General features: G+C 36.2%; 1 protein-coding gene across 1 annotated transcript in view; it reads left to right on the forward strand.

Annotated features, from left to right (window-relative positions):
* The first annotated feature begins 382 nt into the window (after nt 1-382).
* Nucleotides 383-18,350, forward strand: part of LOC128231051 (DNA-binding protein RFX6-like) — a 31,686-nt gene continuing 13,718 nt past the window's right edge. The window contains exons 1-2 of the mRNA XM_052943471.1: nt 383-623; nt 14,088-14,181. Of these exons, the coding sequence (XP_052799431.1) occupies nt 383-623; nt 14,088-14,181 (335 nt within the window). The remainder of the gene's footprint in view (nt 624-14,087; nt 14,182-18,350) is intronic.

An 18,350-nucleotide genomic window follows, 5' to 3' on the forward strand; every position in this document is an offset into this window, starting at 1 on the left:
GAAATAAATTATAAATCGATTCGGTGTCTATTAATGTGCGACCAAATCCTTTTATCTAATTGGCTGGCTTTGAGTTAAGGCGGAGTGTTGCGTTATCTTTGTTTGTTTTGGCCTTTTTAAAACGTCTGTCAACATAAACGTGACACTGTTGAACATCTTTGCTTATTTTGTGATAACGTTTCCCATACTTCCCACTTAGAGTGAATTCAAATATTAGTTTTATCATTCAAATTGCTCTTGCTATGTTTTTAGAGTTAATGTCACAAGTTCCGTCCATTCCATATACACACTGCACTTTGTCATGAATATATGACAGAATAGCACGACAACAAGAAATACGCTATATCTTCGTGAGTGTTGCTGAATATTTTGTGTTGTTTTCATGGATACGCTAAGCCTCCATCTTCCGCCTGTGATTCCAGACTCCTATTATGACATCCCCGGTACGGGAGCCGGTTACCAGGCCGGGTACGAAACACCCGTGTGGACGACGCGAGACGAGGGGTCTCGGGGGTGCCCGCCGGCCCCAAGGGAACGAGTGGGAGACGGCGCGTTTACCACCAACGCATTGGATACAGCTGATCACCAACCACCGAATCAACAAACTGATATAGATGAAACCGGTAAGTGTTATATTATATTTCATACGCTTATTTTTTGTCGGAAAAATGCTCGTTCACACTTAGTTTATGACACAAATACGCATGGTATATGTACATGTACATGAATAATAATTTCTTCTGTGCTTGAGTTGCATATTGCTGAATAGAATGACTTAAATTCGACCTTGACTCTAAGATTGCTGTACCTGCGATCAAAGGAGGAAGTCTCCAACCTCACATATCACATCAACTAGGATTAAATCGAAATTTTCCTTAAAAATAGTGAAACATAATAGACATGCAGTCACCGGGAAGTTTAAAACCAGAAAATATCTATGCACGTGTGCTTTGTGATTATGAACAGTGGATACCAAGTTAAATAGTGGGTTTATGGTTAAATTATGGTGAAGATTATAAAAAGATCAAAATGAATGAATGGATAATAAAATTAATAATAATAAAAGCTTTCAATTAATAAATGAGTATAAAATTATGAACCTTAAACTATGTTCATACAAGATGAATAAATAAGTATATAAATAAATAAGTACACATTGTTACCAGTTTAATACATACATTGCGTTTTTTTCATGTGTGTAACATTACTCTTTTTTGTATTGGCCAGAAAATATATCACTCCACATAATTGAACACAACAACTATTGCGACTCTTTTATAACATTAACTCAAATAACGCTATAAAAACTAATGCCATTCTAAATAAGCTTTCCTTAAATTTCCTTTTCGGAAACCGTTTATCTATTTAAAGCAAACAGTGAACTTTCCCGTACCAAATGAACGTTTCAGATTCTAACTTCCATTTCAATACGCCACCCCATACCCAAGATATTTGGCGGATTTTTTTTTCAATCTTTAGAAACTGTGAAACTGACCACGGAAAGCACAATTAAGATTGTGGAGAACTTTGATAAAGTTAATAACGTTGTTAACGTCATCGTGTTTAACATTCAAATCGTTACTGCCCTGGAAGTTTTATGGATACACGTGTGATCTGCTGCATTGTATGGATACACGTGTGATCTGCTGTATTTTAATAAGAGTAGAGACACCTGCTTCACCTGTACTTGTTTATATCTAAATGAGCACACCATCAAATACTTCACGTTAAAAAATTAACAACTATTTGTCGTTTTTATTTTTTGATATTAACAAATTTGTGAGCAACCAGCCCATTCAGACACTATGTAAACCATATAGAATGGCTTTGACGGGGAACCATTATTCAAATTTGAAAAGAAGTGACCTCGATCTACAAAAAGCCCTCTTGCAATTCCGAGTAAGATATTCGTAAACGATTTTTTTATACGAAATCGGTTGTCTAAACTAAAGCTAAGCATCATATCCATGCTGGTATTTTGTGAACGTTCTAAACATGTCAAAGACGCAACATATCCCTTTCAATGCTCAAACCCTGGTCTTTATATACAGTAAATTCTTAATCCAGACGGAGCCCGGGCTTTGCTTATGTGCATATTACCTAACACGTACATCAATGTACTACGGACGTACTTCCGTCTATAACGGAATGTTATACCATGAACGCACATCCGCCTACAGCGGATAGTTACATTATTTTTATTTATTGTTATTACTCTTATTTTACCCTTTTATTTACGTATTCACCTGTGGGACACACGCAAAGCCATCAACTCGATCGCCCGCCCGAACAACGGCATGCCACTAACATCTAATAATATATTAGAATAGTGTACAGGTTGAAACTTAAGGTTAATAAAGGCAAAACTAAGAGTCTGGTCTTTATGAAAGGGTGTAGATTACCTTTAAATCTTCATTTTGTCTATCAGGCATCACCATTGGAGGTTGGCAATAAATTTACATATTTAGGTACAGTTTTTAGCTCAGATGAATCACTTATGCATGCTACCAAAACGCAATCTGGTCAAGCACATAAGGCATTTATAAGCAGAGAAAATACTTGAATAAATTTACTAATATAACACCTGAATATAAATTGAAACTTTTGACAAACTTATTAGGCCTATATTATTTAGTGGTTCAGAAGTTTGGGTATTTTCAAAACGATTGCCAATTGAAAGGATACAAACCCAATTGATAAAAAAAATGTGTACTCTCGTTTAAAACAACAACACGAAACGACTTTGTACATGCAGAGACGGGCAGAGTAGATTTACTGTCGCATTCCATTATCAATATTACCAAATACATGTACAGGCTTAAAGTTTTAAGGTTTCCAAATGCCAAATTTGCAAGAATCATATACAACGTAATGCTCGATGATGTAAATTTTCCAAATAAAACAACTGAGCGCTTCATGTTGAAACAATATTGCCACGAGTAATATGGGTTTTATGTCATTTTCGAAGCAAAGACAACACGAGAGGTTTATGTTGAAAAGTCAAACGGCAGATTGTCAGACTCTTTAAGATCGTTTTTTTAAAGAAACATTTCTGATTTTGAATTCAACCCTTACCTTAAGTGTGTCAATGTTCTGCCATTCAGAATTGCTTAAAGCCGGTTCAGATCACGTCGCATCGGTTCAATATAAAAGCTGGTAGGTGGAATAATACAGTATTGCAACAAAGAATTTGCCAACATTGTAAAGACTTTGAAGACGAATATCATTTTTTATTGAATGCAGCCTTTTTACAATTATTAGATCTAAATATAGTCTACGATGATATCATACTCATCCAAATATGTATCAAACCATATAATTGTTGAATACAGAACAGTGGTTTTGATTTTACTGGGTTTGTTCAAGAATCTTTCTATTTTCATGCATAACGCATTTGCTCAGAGAAAGAATTGCATTACTTTACATACATGATTATTAAATGTTTAAATACCAACTGTTAAATAGTTGTAAACGGATCGGATCGTAATATTTTTCTGACAACGAGTTTGAATATTTGCTACTAATTATGTTACTGTAAAGATTCTCGACAAGTTATAAAACTTAAAAGCGTCAAGCAAATGTTTACTAATGAAAAATGATCATGGACTATCAGAGTCTACTTCATAAATGTGTATCTGTGACGATATGTGTGGAGTTCTGTTCTGTTCTAAAATGACCAAGATTTTCTTCGCACCCTTAAAGCTGCACTCCCACAGATTGATCGTTTTGACAACTTCATATATATTTTTTGTCTTGGAATGAGTCATTTTTTGCGTAAATATCTGGACACCAGTGACATAAGAATGCTTAGGATTAGATTAACTGACTAAGGATTATATGGCATGTTTTCATATCCATGGTCGAAAATTGATGTTTTATGGTTAAAAGCGTTACTAACGCATTAAGAAAATTTTCGGCTGTTTTTTTCGAACAGTTGAGAACTCTTTTATTGTGACTTATCTAATATGACTGAATTGAAAGCATTGATGCCAAATAAGACAGAATTTAAAAAAAATGTCAAAACTATTAAAGATGCACTCTTATTTTCAAAAAAGATTTACCACAATTAATACAATTATTTATTGCTTTAATATACCAAAAAAGATGAATAAATGTCCTAAACAATGGTTCTTATGAAGGATAACGAGTTTAATTTGAAAGAAATGTGCAGCAAATACGGTATTTCTACCTTCTGAGACCATAGTAGATCACAGTAAATATTTTAGCATTCACCACTCATTTAATATTTTTGCGTTTTCAGCTATTAAAAACAGAGTTATAATATTGTTAGTAGTATTTAAATTAATATTTTCCATAAATGCATTATTTAGTAAGTAATTGAGGGTGTATCACTCAAAACTTATGTTTGTTTTACTTGTGTTAGAATTGATTTTGAATAAGAGTGTCACTTTAATCTGTGAGAGTGCAGCTTTAAAACAAGGAAAGAAGGGTAACCTTTCCATTTTCCATTAGAGAGGAAACATTATTTCCTCATTTTGGACGTTGCATTTTCCGGAAATGTCATAAATGCATATAATACAGATGAAATGATAAGATAGATGAGTTTTTTTGTTGTTATGTCTGGCGGATATTGTTGCTCGTTCCAGCACTAACGTTATTACACACAGGCTCCATGAAAAATAAATCTCATTTCTGGTTATATTATTTCCGAAACTAAGTAACTGCCATTATCCAAATAATGAGAAAGAATCAATTCTGTATTTTAAGAATCTACAGGGAAGGGCCAGATCGATTTTCGTTCGGCGCAAGAGGTAGATTATTTAAACTAATGTCACTGAAAGTAAATATACATTGGAGCTTTTTCTTTTACCCTTCTACTTTATACCAAGACCATATTTTGTAAACCATACAGATCGAATAAAACTTTTATAAAACCCAAACGTGATAAGTAACTGCCAACATAACTGCCAACTATTCTCATATTTACCCCCAAACCCCGAGACAAACAGAACGGTATAGAACTTGAACACCCGAGTCATACATCGGTAACTATTCTCATATTTACCCCCAGACCCCGAGACAAACAGAACGGTATAGAACTTGAACACCCGAGTCATACATCGGTAACTATTCTCATATTTACCCCCAGACCCCGAGACAAACAGAACGGTATAGAACTTGAACACCCGAGTCATACATCGGTAACTATTCTCATATTTACCCCCAGACCCCGAGACAAACGGAACGGTATTGAACTTGAACACCCGAGTCATACATCGGTAACTATTCTCATATTTACCCCCAGACCCCGAGACAAACGGAACGGTATAGAACTTGAACACCCGAGTCATACATCGGTAACTAATTTATATTTACCCCCAGACCCCGAGACAAACAGAACGGTATAGAACTTGAACACCCGAGTCATACATCGGTAACTATTCTCATATTTACCCCAAAACCCCGAGACAAACAGAACGGTAGAGAACTTGAACACCCGAGTCATACATCGGTAACTATTCTCATATTTACCCCCAGACCCCAAGACAAACAGAACGGTATAGAACTTGAACACCCGAGTCATACATCGGTAACTATTCTCATATTTACCCCCAAACCCCGAGACAAACAGAACGGTATAGAACTTGAACACCCGAGTCATACATCGGTAACTATTCGCATATTTACCCCCAAACCCCGAGACAAACAGAACGGTATAGAACTTGAACACCCGAGTCATACATCGGTAACTATTCTCATATTTACCCCAAAACCCCGAGACAAACAGAACGGTAGAGAACTTGAACACCCGAGTCATACATCGGTAACTATTCTCATATTTACCCCCAGACCCCGAGAAAAACGGACCGGTATAGAACTTGAACACCCGAGTCATACATCGGTAACTATTCTCATATTTACCCCCAGACCCCGAGACAAACAGAACGGTAGAGAACTTGAACACCCGAGTCATACATCGGTAACTATTCTCATATTTACCCCCGAACCCCGAGACAAACGGAACGGTAGAGAACTTGAACACCCGAGTCATACATCGGTAACTATTCGCATATTTACCCCCAAACCCCGAGACAAACAGAACGGAATAGAACTTGAACACCCGAGTCATACATCGGTAACTATTCTCATATTTACCCCAAAACCCCGAGACAAACGGAACGGTAGAGAACTTGAACACCCGAGTCATACATCGGTAACTATTCTCATATTTACCCCCAAACCCCGAGACAAACGGAACGGTATAGAACTTGAACACCCGAGTCATACATCGGTAACTATTCTCATATTTACCCCCAAACCCCGAGACAAACGGAACGGTAGAGAACTTGAACACCCGAGTCATACATCGGTAACTATTCGCATATTTACCCCCAAACCCCGAGACAAACAGAACGGTATAGAACTTGAACACCCGAGTCATACATCGGTAACTATTCTCATATTTACCCCCAGACCCCGAGACAAACGGAACGGTATAGAACTAATACAATTGTAACTACAAGAAAATTAGTCCTTAAGCTAACAGTCATCCTGTTCAATGACACAAGGACCAAGGACCAATCTACAAGGCAGGCACACATAATACAAATCACCACAATCCATATGAATCAGTGCCGTAGCTACACTGAGGCACACCGAGGCACTTGCCTCGGTGTTTTTTTGGGCATATAACAATTTCTATAGCTCTTAAAATAACTTTTTCGACTTACTCCATTTGCCTTAATGTACACAAACCATCTAACAAAGATACTCCAGAATGCAAGAAATCGCTTCTTGCAAAAATCCGGGGCGGGGGGGGGGGGCATGCACCCGGACCCCCATAGACCGTTCTGCCTCGGTGTTTTTTAAGTCTGGCTACGGCACTGTGAATATTAATAATAAGTTAATAACCAGCGTTATTCAAGACAATAGTGAATAAAGCCCAAACACCATACACACTAATTACTAGACGACATGATATAGATATCATCTGCCCATGGACAACCGTGTGGACACCACCAAAGGTACTATGCAATTATAGTACTGACACTCTGAACTGTATAAAACAGAAGGATTTATAGAATATGTGTCTAGAAGACTGAGGAATAACCGCAAGTTACTACTACCAATAAAACCCTAAAATCGTTTGTGACAGGATTTTAACAGAATTTTAGTACATGATAAATCTTTAAACCTCGGATATAATGTCATGTTGGCATTATGTGAATTTTTGAACATTTACACATTTTCTTACTTCCACAGAAATTGATATAGCGCCACAATAAGTGTATGCATATGTTTGAGTTCATTTTGGCGATCTACAGAAAATGGAGCGAGCCGTAGGCCGCAGGCTGGGAAAGCTCGTACCATTTTCTGTAGGTCGGAAAAATGAATTATAACTTCTTTGGTGTTTGAACCAAGATTGAAGTCAATACTTTTCGTTTACAAATCAACACAATGTTGATATTTAGGTTATTAGAATTACCTGAGGTAAGGTATGTTTGCATCGTACAGAACTTAACTGGGGTGACCTCTTTAAGTTTTTATTTTATTTTATAATGATCAACAAAAGATTGCACATTTTGGTACTGACTTTGCTTGATTGGTTGTATACTGTAAAGAGCATTCTAAAAGAAAAATGTCAATAAGATATTTGTTTTTGAATATTGTCGCAAATAATATTTTAATTGTGCACTGAATAGATGTCAATACGATTTGATAGCTGATTATAAATCTAATTCAAATTCGGGTTCATGGCATAAACTTCACAACTGCCTCCAGAAAACGGTACCTTTACTGTCAAACAGTTATTTCGCACATGCGCGGAGGGCAGAGCGATCTATGAAAAATAGACGACTTTACCAAATCATGTAGATGGACAAAATACAAAATGTACTCTCTACGAAAATAAATGTATTCACCGTCAGATCTGCTCTATACGATATGGAGCTGCAGTAAATAGGGTATATATGCGAACACCAAATGCACATCGAATACTCGTTTACCTTATAATTATATAACAACAAATCTTTCATTTAGATCCCCATTTTTTATTATTGCCTGGAAATTTGAACGGAACTAGCGGTGCTAGTTTTAGAGCCCAGTTCACAAAGCCTACGCTAGTACGTGTGTTCGTATATGGTACGTTATCCTTTAACTCTCCAATCGTTCATTGGTCATTGAGGCCACCTTCGTACATTACGAGATCTGTCTGACTGTATTTCATCACCCATACTTTTATAAACGGTCACCTTGTACTTCGTATCCACTCTCGCCCATTACGTATTGCCTGCCATTCATCTTTATGTTTCCTTACTTCATATTGATTAATAACAGTGCCTGCACACGCTACATTCATGAGTTAATGTAAAATTACAATTACATGGGTCATGGGTGGAGTTACCGTTTTGTATCATGTTGTCAAGCGCAACGTTCAATAATGTTTATCTGCACGTAAGTTAAAACACGGTTAATCTCCGCCTACTTGTTAACGATCAGATACGGGAATTAATTTGTAGAAGAAAACAAAGAAAACACTTTCCAACATGGATGTTCTTCTCATACCATATACATTAACGCTACATTTCACGTCTTTCTCCAACTCTGCTTCTCTATCCATACACTTAGCAAGTTTCCTCGATCTTATCCCCCTCAAACCTCAATTATGCCTCTGTTACCACTTTCTTTCGCCAACTAATACTTAATTATCATTGTTCTTCCTTTCTCTCCTTCCTCTCTCCCAATTATTCCTCTCTAGCCTCTCATTCTGAGTTGGGGCAAAAATAAGATTATCCGAAGAAAACAACACATTTCCTTTACAATGCAAATGATCACTAAAGTCTGTAATCATAGATACTGTACCATCATTGTGAGTTTGCCATTGTCATTTCTACTGCAAAATTGTAACATTAGTCGAGCGAAAATTATTGATAAAATATAATTCTATTAGCAAAGACGTTTTTTTCTCATTTCTTTTTAGTTATAAATAAAAATGTGTTTTAACTGATACAAAATTGTTGCGATTTCTATTTTTTTGCATTTAAAGCATTGAGTAATTTTCTTGTTTGCTTACTTATATTATTACTTCAATATCTGACAAGATCGATATTCGGACATTACAATATTAGAATAATACTGCTTGATTTGGACATTGCAATAATAATGAGATTATCACTGCAGGATTCGGACATCTCAATATGAGAATTTCACTGTAGGATTCGGACATCTCAAAATGAGATTATCACTGCAGGATTCGGATATCTCTATATGAGATTATCACTGCAGCATTCGGATATTTCTATATGAGATTATCACTGCAGGATTCGGATATCTCTATATGAGATTATCACTGCAGGATTCGGATATCTCTATATGAGATTATCAATGCAGGATTCGGATATCTCTATATGAGATTATCACTGCAGGATTCGGATATCTCTATATGAGATTATTACTGCATTATTTCGACATCTCCATATGAGATTAACATTGCATGCTCAGAGAAAATTTCATCTTTTAATATCAAATATACATTCAATGATTTTAAATTATTTTATGATTAAGAGGCAATTTTGTACTTTGCTCACAAACGTTCGCCGAAATACTTCATACTGAAATAACCATTCTCAACCTTGAATCTATAGTTAGTTTGTACTATTGTTACACAATCGTAACAACTCGGCCATCTCCGGCAAGTTTCAATTCCTGTTGAATATTGGCCGAGGTGTTCCGGTTGTATTGTAACAGAAGTAAGTGGTAGAGCATCAACCACACTACTCGCATACACGTATATTACGAAGCATGTAAGAATATACAATCCTTTAAAAGAGCGAGTTTACATATCATTCACGCTTTTCTAAAAAACGCGTTCAATAAGAACTTTTGCTGCCTGACTCAATCTGAGTAAACTAATGATATGTGTTTCGCTTTATTTCCCAACCCGAGGCAAATTTGAACATGTCATCTAGAATTGTATTCCGCCATATTTGTTCATGCTGCTCTGTATTCTGATGCTTAATTATTTTCGTTAAAGTGCGATTTTATGCATTGATATACGTAAGTGGCAATGCATAAATTATAAATTTACAAACGTTTTGCTTATGAAAATGGTTTTCGAAGGAAACAACCTTTATTTTAAGCTTTTGAAGGCGGTACTTCTAGCCTCACATTTAGTAAGAATACAGTATATTACATAGCTCTTTGTGTATCTACGACTATAATTTTATTATATCAGTGTTAGAAGAAAAAAACATTTGTGGGCAGTTCTTAGAAATGTTCCCAGCTTATTTCAATACCAAAAAAGTGACAAGTTAAAGGTTGCGTTTAACATGATTTATGTTAAGCTGCAGCGTGCAAAGACACCAGACCAGTAAATTACAGACCCGCAGTTAGTGCCTTACATATTTGGTTAACGCTGCTTCACCGACAACACCGACTCTCCTTGATGGAATGCCATTTCGGGCAACCTTTCCGTTTCCTAGTGGCCATTGTGTATCTCGTCTCTTTTCACACCTTCACTTGCAAAATACCCAGCAATCAAGAATGCGGAAACATTTTAAACCCTTGGTAGGTCTTTCACATGCCTTGGCTAGTCTTGAATGATCGTTGGAGTATTACCAACGTATACGTGATGTTAGTTACTTGCGCGATCTTTGTGACAACGCATATCCCCAAGCCTGATTTATTTGCGTTAAACAGGCACGTTTTAATGACTTACGGACATTTCTCATTTTTATAAGCATATATAGATTAGTATTTGCTTGCTCCGATAGACATGCTTTCGTGCTTCTATCAAACTGTATAATTATGATTTACATTGTCATTTTCTTCTGCCCGGCTTTCACTCCTAATAAACCAGTAACTCTTTATACTGGTCAACATGATCGTGGTCCTTGAGAGTATTTAAGCCAAGTTACAGTTGTTTCCATGCTGGTTTGTGAGGACAGGTTACCCACTCCTAACCTCTTCATTATCCTCGACCCAGCGTGGGACTGGTGACACATAACACAAACATGCGATATGATTTACGCTTATCATCTCTTACGTGTGTGGAATTTTGATCAATACCAAATTTTATCAACATTATTAAAACATTGATATCATTACATCTGAGTTTCATGCTTTGCATATTTCATAATTAAAACATTCTTGAGTCTGTCTCAATGGCATTGAAATCATTTAATGTTATATATAACATATTGTACTATGCTCAACTGATATTAAACTTAACTTAAGGCGTTTAATTAGAGCTTTGTGTTCTATTGTCATGGTTGGAGCAAACAACATGAAGACAACTCCGCAAAATACTACAACAATTTTTACCGATGTTAACTTTGAAACATATGTCGGTAGGCTTCTGTTTTTGTCGTAAAGCGGATATCATAGGAATAAAACTGAATCCAATTTAGTCCGTATAATGGTGCCTTAATGCAATGCACCCACTAAAGAAACTAAGGTCACGTCAGATGCATTGACTTTAATGATTGGCATTGATTGCCAAAAAGGGAATCAAAATGCATTAGAAAGGGAAGAGTCATAAATAGTGTCTGGAAAATGCAGGGAGCTGCAAATGGTGCATGAGCATAAAGAATGTCTTACGCAATTGCGCTTGGAAGAAATAGAGGTTTGCGAAACCATTGCCTTACATCATTGTGGTTGTAAGACACAGACCGTTGCAAAACACTGCATAGCAAAAATGTAAGCACATAAACATCGATGCGGTCGATAGACGGAGATACTTGCAAAACCACTGCCTTACACAAGCGGGCGCCACACATCGATGTGGTCGATAGACGGAGATACTTGCAAAACCACTGCCTTACACAAGCGGGCGCCACACATCGATGTGGTCGATAGACGGAGATACTTGCAAAACCACTGCCTTACACAAGCGGGCGCCACACACCAATGTGGTCGGCAGACGCAGAAACTTGTAAATCCACTGTCTTACACCAATGCGGTCACCTTACACCAATGCGGTCGGTAGACGCAGAGACTTGCAAATCCACTGCACTACACCAATACGGTCGCCTTACACCAATGTGGTCGGTAGACACAGAGACTTGCAAATCTACTGCCTGACATCAATGCGGCGAAAGACGCAGAGACTTGCAAATCCACTACACTACAACAATGCGGTCGGTAGACGCAGAGACTTGCAAATCCACTGCACTACACCAATGCGGTCGCCTTACACCAATGTGGTCGGTAGACGCAGACACTTGCAAAATACTTCCTTACACCAATGCGATCGCCTTACACAAATGCGGCCGGTAGACGCAGAGACTTGCAAAACCACTTCCTTACAACACGCGGTCGCCTTACACCTATGTGGTCCGGAGACGCAGATACTTTTAAATCCACTGCCTTACACCAGCGGGCGCCACACACCAATGTGGTCGGTAGACACAGAGACTTGCAAATCCACTGCACTACACCAATGCGATCGCCTTACACAAATGCGGCCGGTAGACGCAGAGACTTGCAAAACCACTTCCTTACAACACGCGGTCGCCTTACAGCCTTACATACTTTTAAATCTACTGCCTTACACCAGCGGGCGCCACACACCAATGTGGTCAGTAGACGCAGAAACTTGCTATCCACTGCACTACACCAACGCGGTCGCCTTACACCAATGCGGTCGCCTTACACCAATGCGGTCGGTAGACTCAGAGACATGCAAAACCACTTCCTTACAAGATGGGGTCGCATAAACATGGTCGATTCCGTTTATGCGGCGATGCTGTTATTCGGCGTTACACCGCGTAGACTGAGTTGTTTCATATAAAATTGTAAAGCAATAGTAATATAATAGTTATCTTTGTTTAAAGTCTTCAATCGAAGCAAAATATTGTCTTTCGACCTAGCATTTATGACGCAATTGTTTATGTGCTGTACACACACTGGTTTGGTAGACGCAGAGGGTTTCAAATGGTGCACGAGTAAAGCCAGTGTATTGCACTATGGTGGCTGGAAGCATTTTCAGTTCTTCAGTTCATGCGAACCACACACAGGTATTGCAACTGTACTAGTCACAGAAACATACTAACCAGAATAAGTTTGTTGCATTGTTTCCAATGTTTTAATAGGTCGTTTAATTCTAAAAAGCTTCAATATTTAAGTCTGTTCTTAAAGTTGTTATAAAATATCTAACTTCTGTTCAACTAATGACTGAATATATATCTCCAAATGCCAATCACAGTTCCATCAAGGCCAACTTATGTTTTTTAGCTTAAATCTTGCATTTTGGTATGTGATAATTCGTGGTCCGTATTCACTAGCGTCTGAAGTTTCGGACTCACGCTCAGAAATCTGAATTCTTAAACGTTACAAAATATCGAAAATGTAACGATTTTTAAGAAAAGATGTGTGCCTGATTGTAGAACCAGTTATTTGTAACAGATTCAGCAATTGTTTCCATCTTTGCCCCTAAATAACATTTTTTTACAACAACATTAAAACTCTAAGTCTCAAAAGTAGACTCAAGATATTAGTGAATATGCAAATTGACATACGTATATCAACAATAAATCCGCACAAATTAAATCAATGCTTAATGCTATCCTCAAAGGCCAGCAAAGTAATATTTTGTTCTAAAACGATTCACCGAAAAGGAATAAAATAAAATAACCGATTGATCCTCGTTTGAAATGAAATCATAGCGTACCATTATGATAATATACCACTTGTTATAAATGTACCAGAGATAAAATAGGATCACATAGCAGTGCATATACTAGTTGTTAATTCTCTTTATCGTTTGAAGAATAATTATAAGCCTTAATGATTTTATTCGAGGCCTTAAAGACTTTGTTTTTCTTACCACATTGTGGTACTGTCAGCTGTCTCTAGGATAAGGCAGTTATTTTTAGGACGAAAACACGTTTTAAACAAGTTATATTTCTTCATTTAAAGTTCGCATGTGACCGTGAACGAGAGACACACCGCTATATGCAGCACGTGGAAAAAACATTTCAATTATAACATAATAGCTACACTTTGTAGTTACACTATGAACGTTTCTCTCTCTCTTCCTCTCTCTCTCTCTCTCTCTCTCTCTCTCTCTCTCTCTTTCTCTCTCTCTCTCTCTCTCATTTTTGTTAATTGATTTTTCATTGTTTTAGACTGGCCAGAAGACGGTGAGGGAAGAGCGGGTGGCGGCAGATCCGCAGACAAGGCCTCACCCCGGCAGTCCCAGGTCGCACTCACACTCCACTGGTAAGTATACCTTCAGTGTTTCTCTACGTGAAACCCAAAACATGACTTTATTCCAACATGATTTAATGGTTACATGCCATTAATACTGCAATTATTATTATTATTATTATTATTATTATTATTATTATTAATATTATTATTATTATTATTATAGTTATAATTATTAGTATAATAATACATGTAATAATAATAATAATAATAATAATAATAATAATAATAATAATAATAATAATAATAATGATTATTATTATTATTATACTCATTAATTAATTATTAGTATTATTATTATTATTAGTAGTAGTAGTAGTAGTAGTAGTAGTATTTTTTATATTTTTCTTCTTCTTCATTTTCTTCTTCATTTTCTTTTTCTTCTTCTTTTTGTTCGTCATCGTCGTCGACTTTTTCTTCTTCTTATTATTAAACGAAAGAACCGGATTTATCTATATTTTCCATTGAATCTCCAAAGATATCAGATTTCCAAGTAGTTAAAGTCACAGATTAAAACTTATTTTCTCTATCAAATACATGGAAATTTTCTTTATGTGATGTACAATAAATCACATAATTGTCTGTTATTATAAGGTTTACGTGTTATAAAGAACAGAAGTAAAGATCTGTCTGCTGATTGAGAGGAGAGGATGGTATACGGTACGTGCCAACAACACATTCAGTCAGAAAATGGGATTTGTGAACTGAAATATGCACGACAACATATATATATATATATATATATATATATATATATATATATATATATATATATATATATATATATATATATATATATATATATATATATATAGTAAACAATTGATGCCCCAAAAAAGTTAAAACTTGTGTATTGCATAAATGATTAGCTTTGAGACAAATGTATGTGAACTTTTTCATCTACTTCGAATTAAAATAACTTCAACTCGATCATTTTTAGAAAAAGTTCTTATTTCTAAGATGAATTCCCGATATCAATTAATATGTAGAAAATTGAAACAACAATAGTCTTTTTATGGTACAACCTGTGTTATTTTTGTGCACATTGGCGTTTAGATCTTATTCATTATGTTTAGAGAATGGAATCATTTCAAAGCGGTAAACCACATGTCTCTTTATACCACGTGATTTTACGCCATACGTTACCAGAATGTTGATATACTTTTGACATTTTTCAGCCAGACACGAGTGTTTTTCACTTACAATAATTTCCCATAAATGGCCAATGCGACAAAACCAAGCGTAAAGTGAACAAACACAAAACTAGGTTCATATGTAGGCAAGAGTAAGAATGATTCGGTGGCCCAAGTGAGAAACTAAGCCCAGCCCAAAGTAACATAATTGTCACACATGTTCAATACATGTTCAGTACTGGATAGTTTTTAGTAAGGATGTGCCTACATAACTCTTTGCAGTTATCATTCGTTTACTTTTGTTGCATTGCTTTCATGGGAAAAGAAATTAGTGAAAACCTTAAGCGTTCAGCTGAAAAATGTCCGACCTACTTTCGTTTACATGTGCCGTCTTAACCACGTGGTATCATCAGTTTTCGCACCATGATCAAAGCCGACGGCGCAAAACCACATTAATGGCTTGTGCAAATGTGCTGTCCCGATAGTGTCGTCTTTTTATTGTGACCATACTAAAAGGTACTCGTTCCATCTCGATAGTGCCGTCTATTTATTATGACCATAATATAAACATGGTACTCGTGCCATACCACCATTACATAAATCTAGGTTGTTTGGCTCCTTGGCTTCGTGGTTAAATTTAATGTTATTCAGTATTTCATTACAATGTCACATTTTGAAAATGGTAGGGATCGATATGTTATGATAATGTACTAATGGCAGTAACTGCGATTTGCCTCTAAATGTTACTCTGATTCAATTATGATCCTACGTAAAACACTGCGAAGATAGACACAGAAGGTAAATGTCAGACCACGTAAATAAACGGTACAAATATTTGAGTTAGCCTTACCCAGAGATAGCCACTCAGGAATGTTATCACTTTATAATCCTTTAATTTACTCCTAAATTTCATAATACTGATAAATGATTTTTCTTAAGAAAATAGACAAATAAATAGTATCGATTTACTTTTGAATGCTATGGAAACGAGTGAATGTGGAATAGAGATAATCATATTTCAAATATCAGACACCATATGTAGGCGAATTTGTTTTAAATTGAATGTGAATGCAATTGATGTGCCAGTGTTACTCTTTAAATAAACAATTATAAGAGTCAGAACAAGGAGATATTGTTTTGAAAGTTTATTAGTTCCTAAAATATGTAACTATATTTCCTGCACTTCTGCAATACTTCTCCCTATATGTTTACGGATTTGGGGACAATTTATTCTTTGCTTTTAGTCAGCTGACAAATCAAACGATCAAAAGGAATACAATGTTAAACACCCGACCACTTAATCCTATGAAAAAACCCCCATTATAAATGGCATCGAATCTTAAGCGGAAGGTAACCTCTAATTGAAATAGACTAGTGGAACGGAGACTTAAATACTGGAACAGAAGGTCTAGAGGGTACTTCGGTGGTCATTTTGTGGTATAAATTGTGACAGGTGTATGTGATTCATTCATTTAATATTCCTTTGTTTTAAACTCATCTTTGATCGCAGCGAAAACACTTTATAATCACACGTTTCAAACATACCACGGTCACCCCGAAAACACTGCAATAAGAGAGTCCCGGGTGATAATAATCGTGTGTAGAGATTGGTGAGCACACAAACATGATCATTTATATCGCGGACATGTCAGGTGGCGGCCAAGTCTCACAGGGCGCTGGAATGGGGACTACTCCTCCAGTGACGAGAAATATTACGCGAACGCTACTAATGCATTTCTGGGACACATTCCCCTTTCCTTAGCAGTAAATGCAAACTACTTTGTTGATAGAATCTGGGAGTTATTTACGAATTAAAATATTTTCAACAATTAAACCGAAAGTGTTTTTTTGATAAAACAAATCTCACATTCATTTACCGTGAATTTTAATTCATAATTATAATGTTTGATTAACCAAACAATGCAATGGTACTGGCAGTATATAACTTAACAATCCTTCATTGTTCTGAAAGTATATGTGTCATACACAGAAGTGACTACACTATAGTTAGATGTTAAATTAGTTTGGTTCCACCTATGACAAAAATCAAGGGCATTGTAACATTTGCAGCTGACAGTTTATTCAACCTGAGTAATTTCTCTTCTCAGACTGCCTGAGAGAAACTCGTATTTCTGATATATAGAATTCTTAACTGATCAATAGAGTACATTTGAGCCTTGAAAGTTGAAAAATAAGGTATCTTATATAGTTATGTTTACCATCATGTGGTAGTGGTTTCCAAAGTAATTGAATACACATGTGTTTTCAATAATATATACATGAATATGCATTGAACAAAGAATATAAGCACCAACTTTACAAAACGGTGAAATAGAAAATCAAATATATATTTATTTAACAGTCTCTCGTGTTCTTGACATAGTTTCTCCATTATTCAATCTCGTGTATCAGAGGTATTGGAACGAGAGAAGGACAACAACGTTTTTGCCAAATGATGAATTTAATATTATATAGAGGAAATTTAATCGTTGCTTACCGGTCAATCAAATATGTCTGTTAAGAGGGACTTTTTTGCTGAAATAGTGTCCGATATTCAGTGGGAAATTTACAAGCTAAAATAGAACATCATGCACTCAAATAAACATAGCAAAACCTATCATGTCAAGATCAGACAATGCCTAATGGATTTGCACAGATGTATAGCAAGTGATTGGAATTAATACTATATTTTCTGCGTTGCACATCAACAAAACCAATCGTGTGTAAAGGAAGCTGGGGTAATCTATGATTTGGAGAACGAGGAAGCCGCATAAAGTGAAGAGGCCATTTAACATTTGATATAACATCCTGATGCAGAGAGCAAGAGCAATTGAATCACATAAAATGCAGCCATGGAACACTGATATTGGTATTTTTCTGACACGAAGCACATATAATGCCGACATGAGCCAATATCATCTGTATTATCAAGAAGAAATTGACATAAAAAACACATATAATGTCGTCAAGAGGCTATGTCATCTGTATTTTCAAGAAGAAATTGAACTCAATGTTGAAATGCATCAGTCAAAACAAAATAATTGTATG

The sequence above is a fragment of the Mya arenaria genome, chromosome 4, assembly GCF_026914265.1.
Source record: "Mya arenaria isolate MELC-2E11 chromosome 4, ASM2691426v1".
Classification (NCBI taxonomy): Eukaryota; Metazoa; Mollusca; class Bivalvia; order Myida; family Myidae; genus Mya; species Mya arenaria.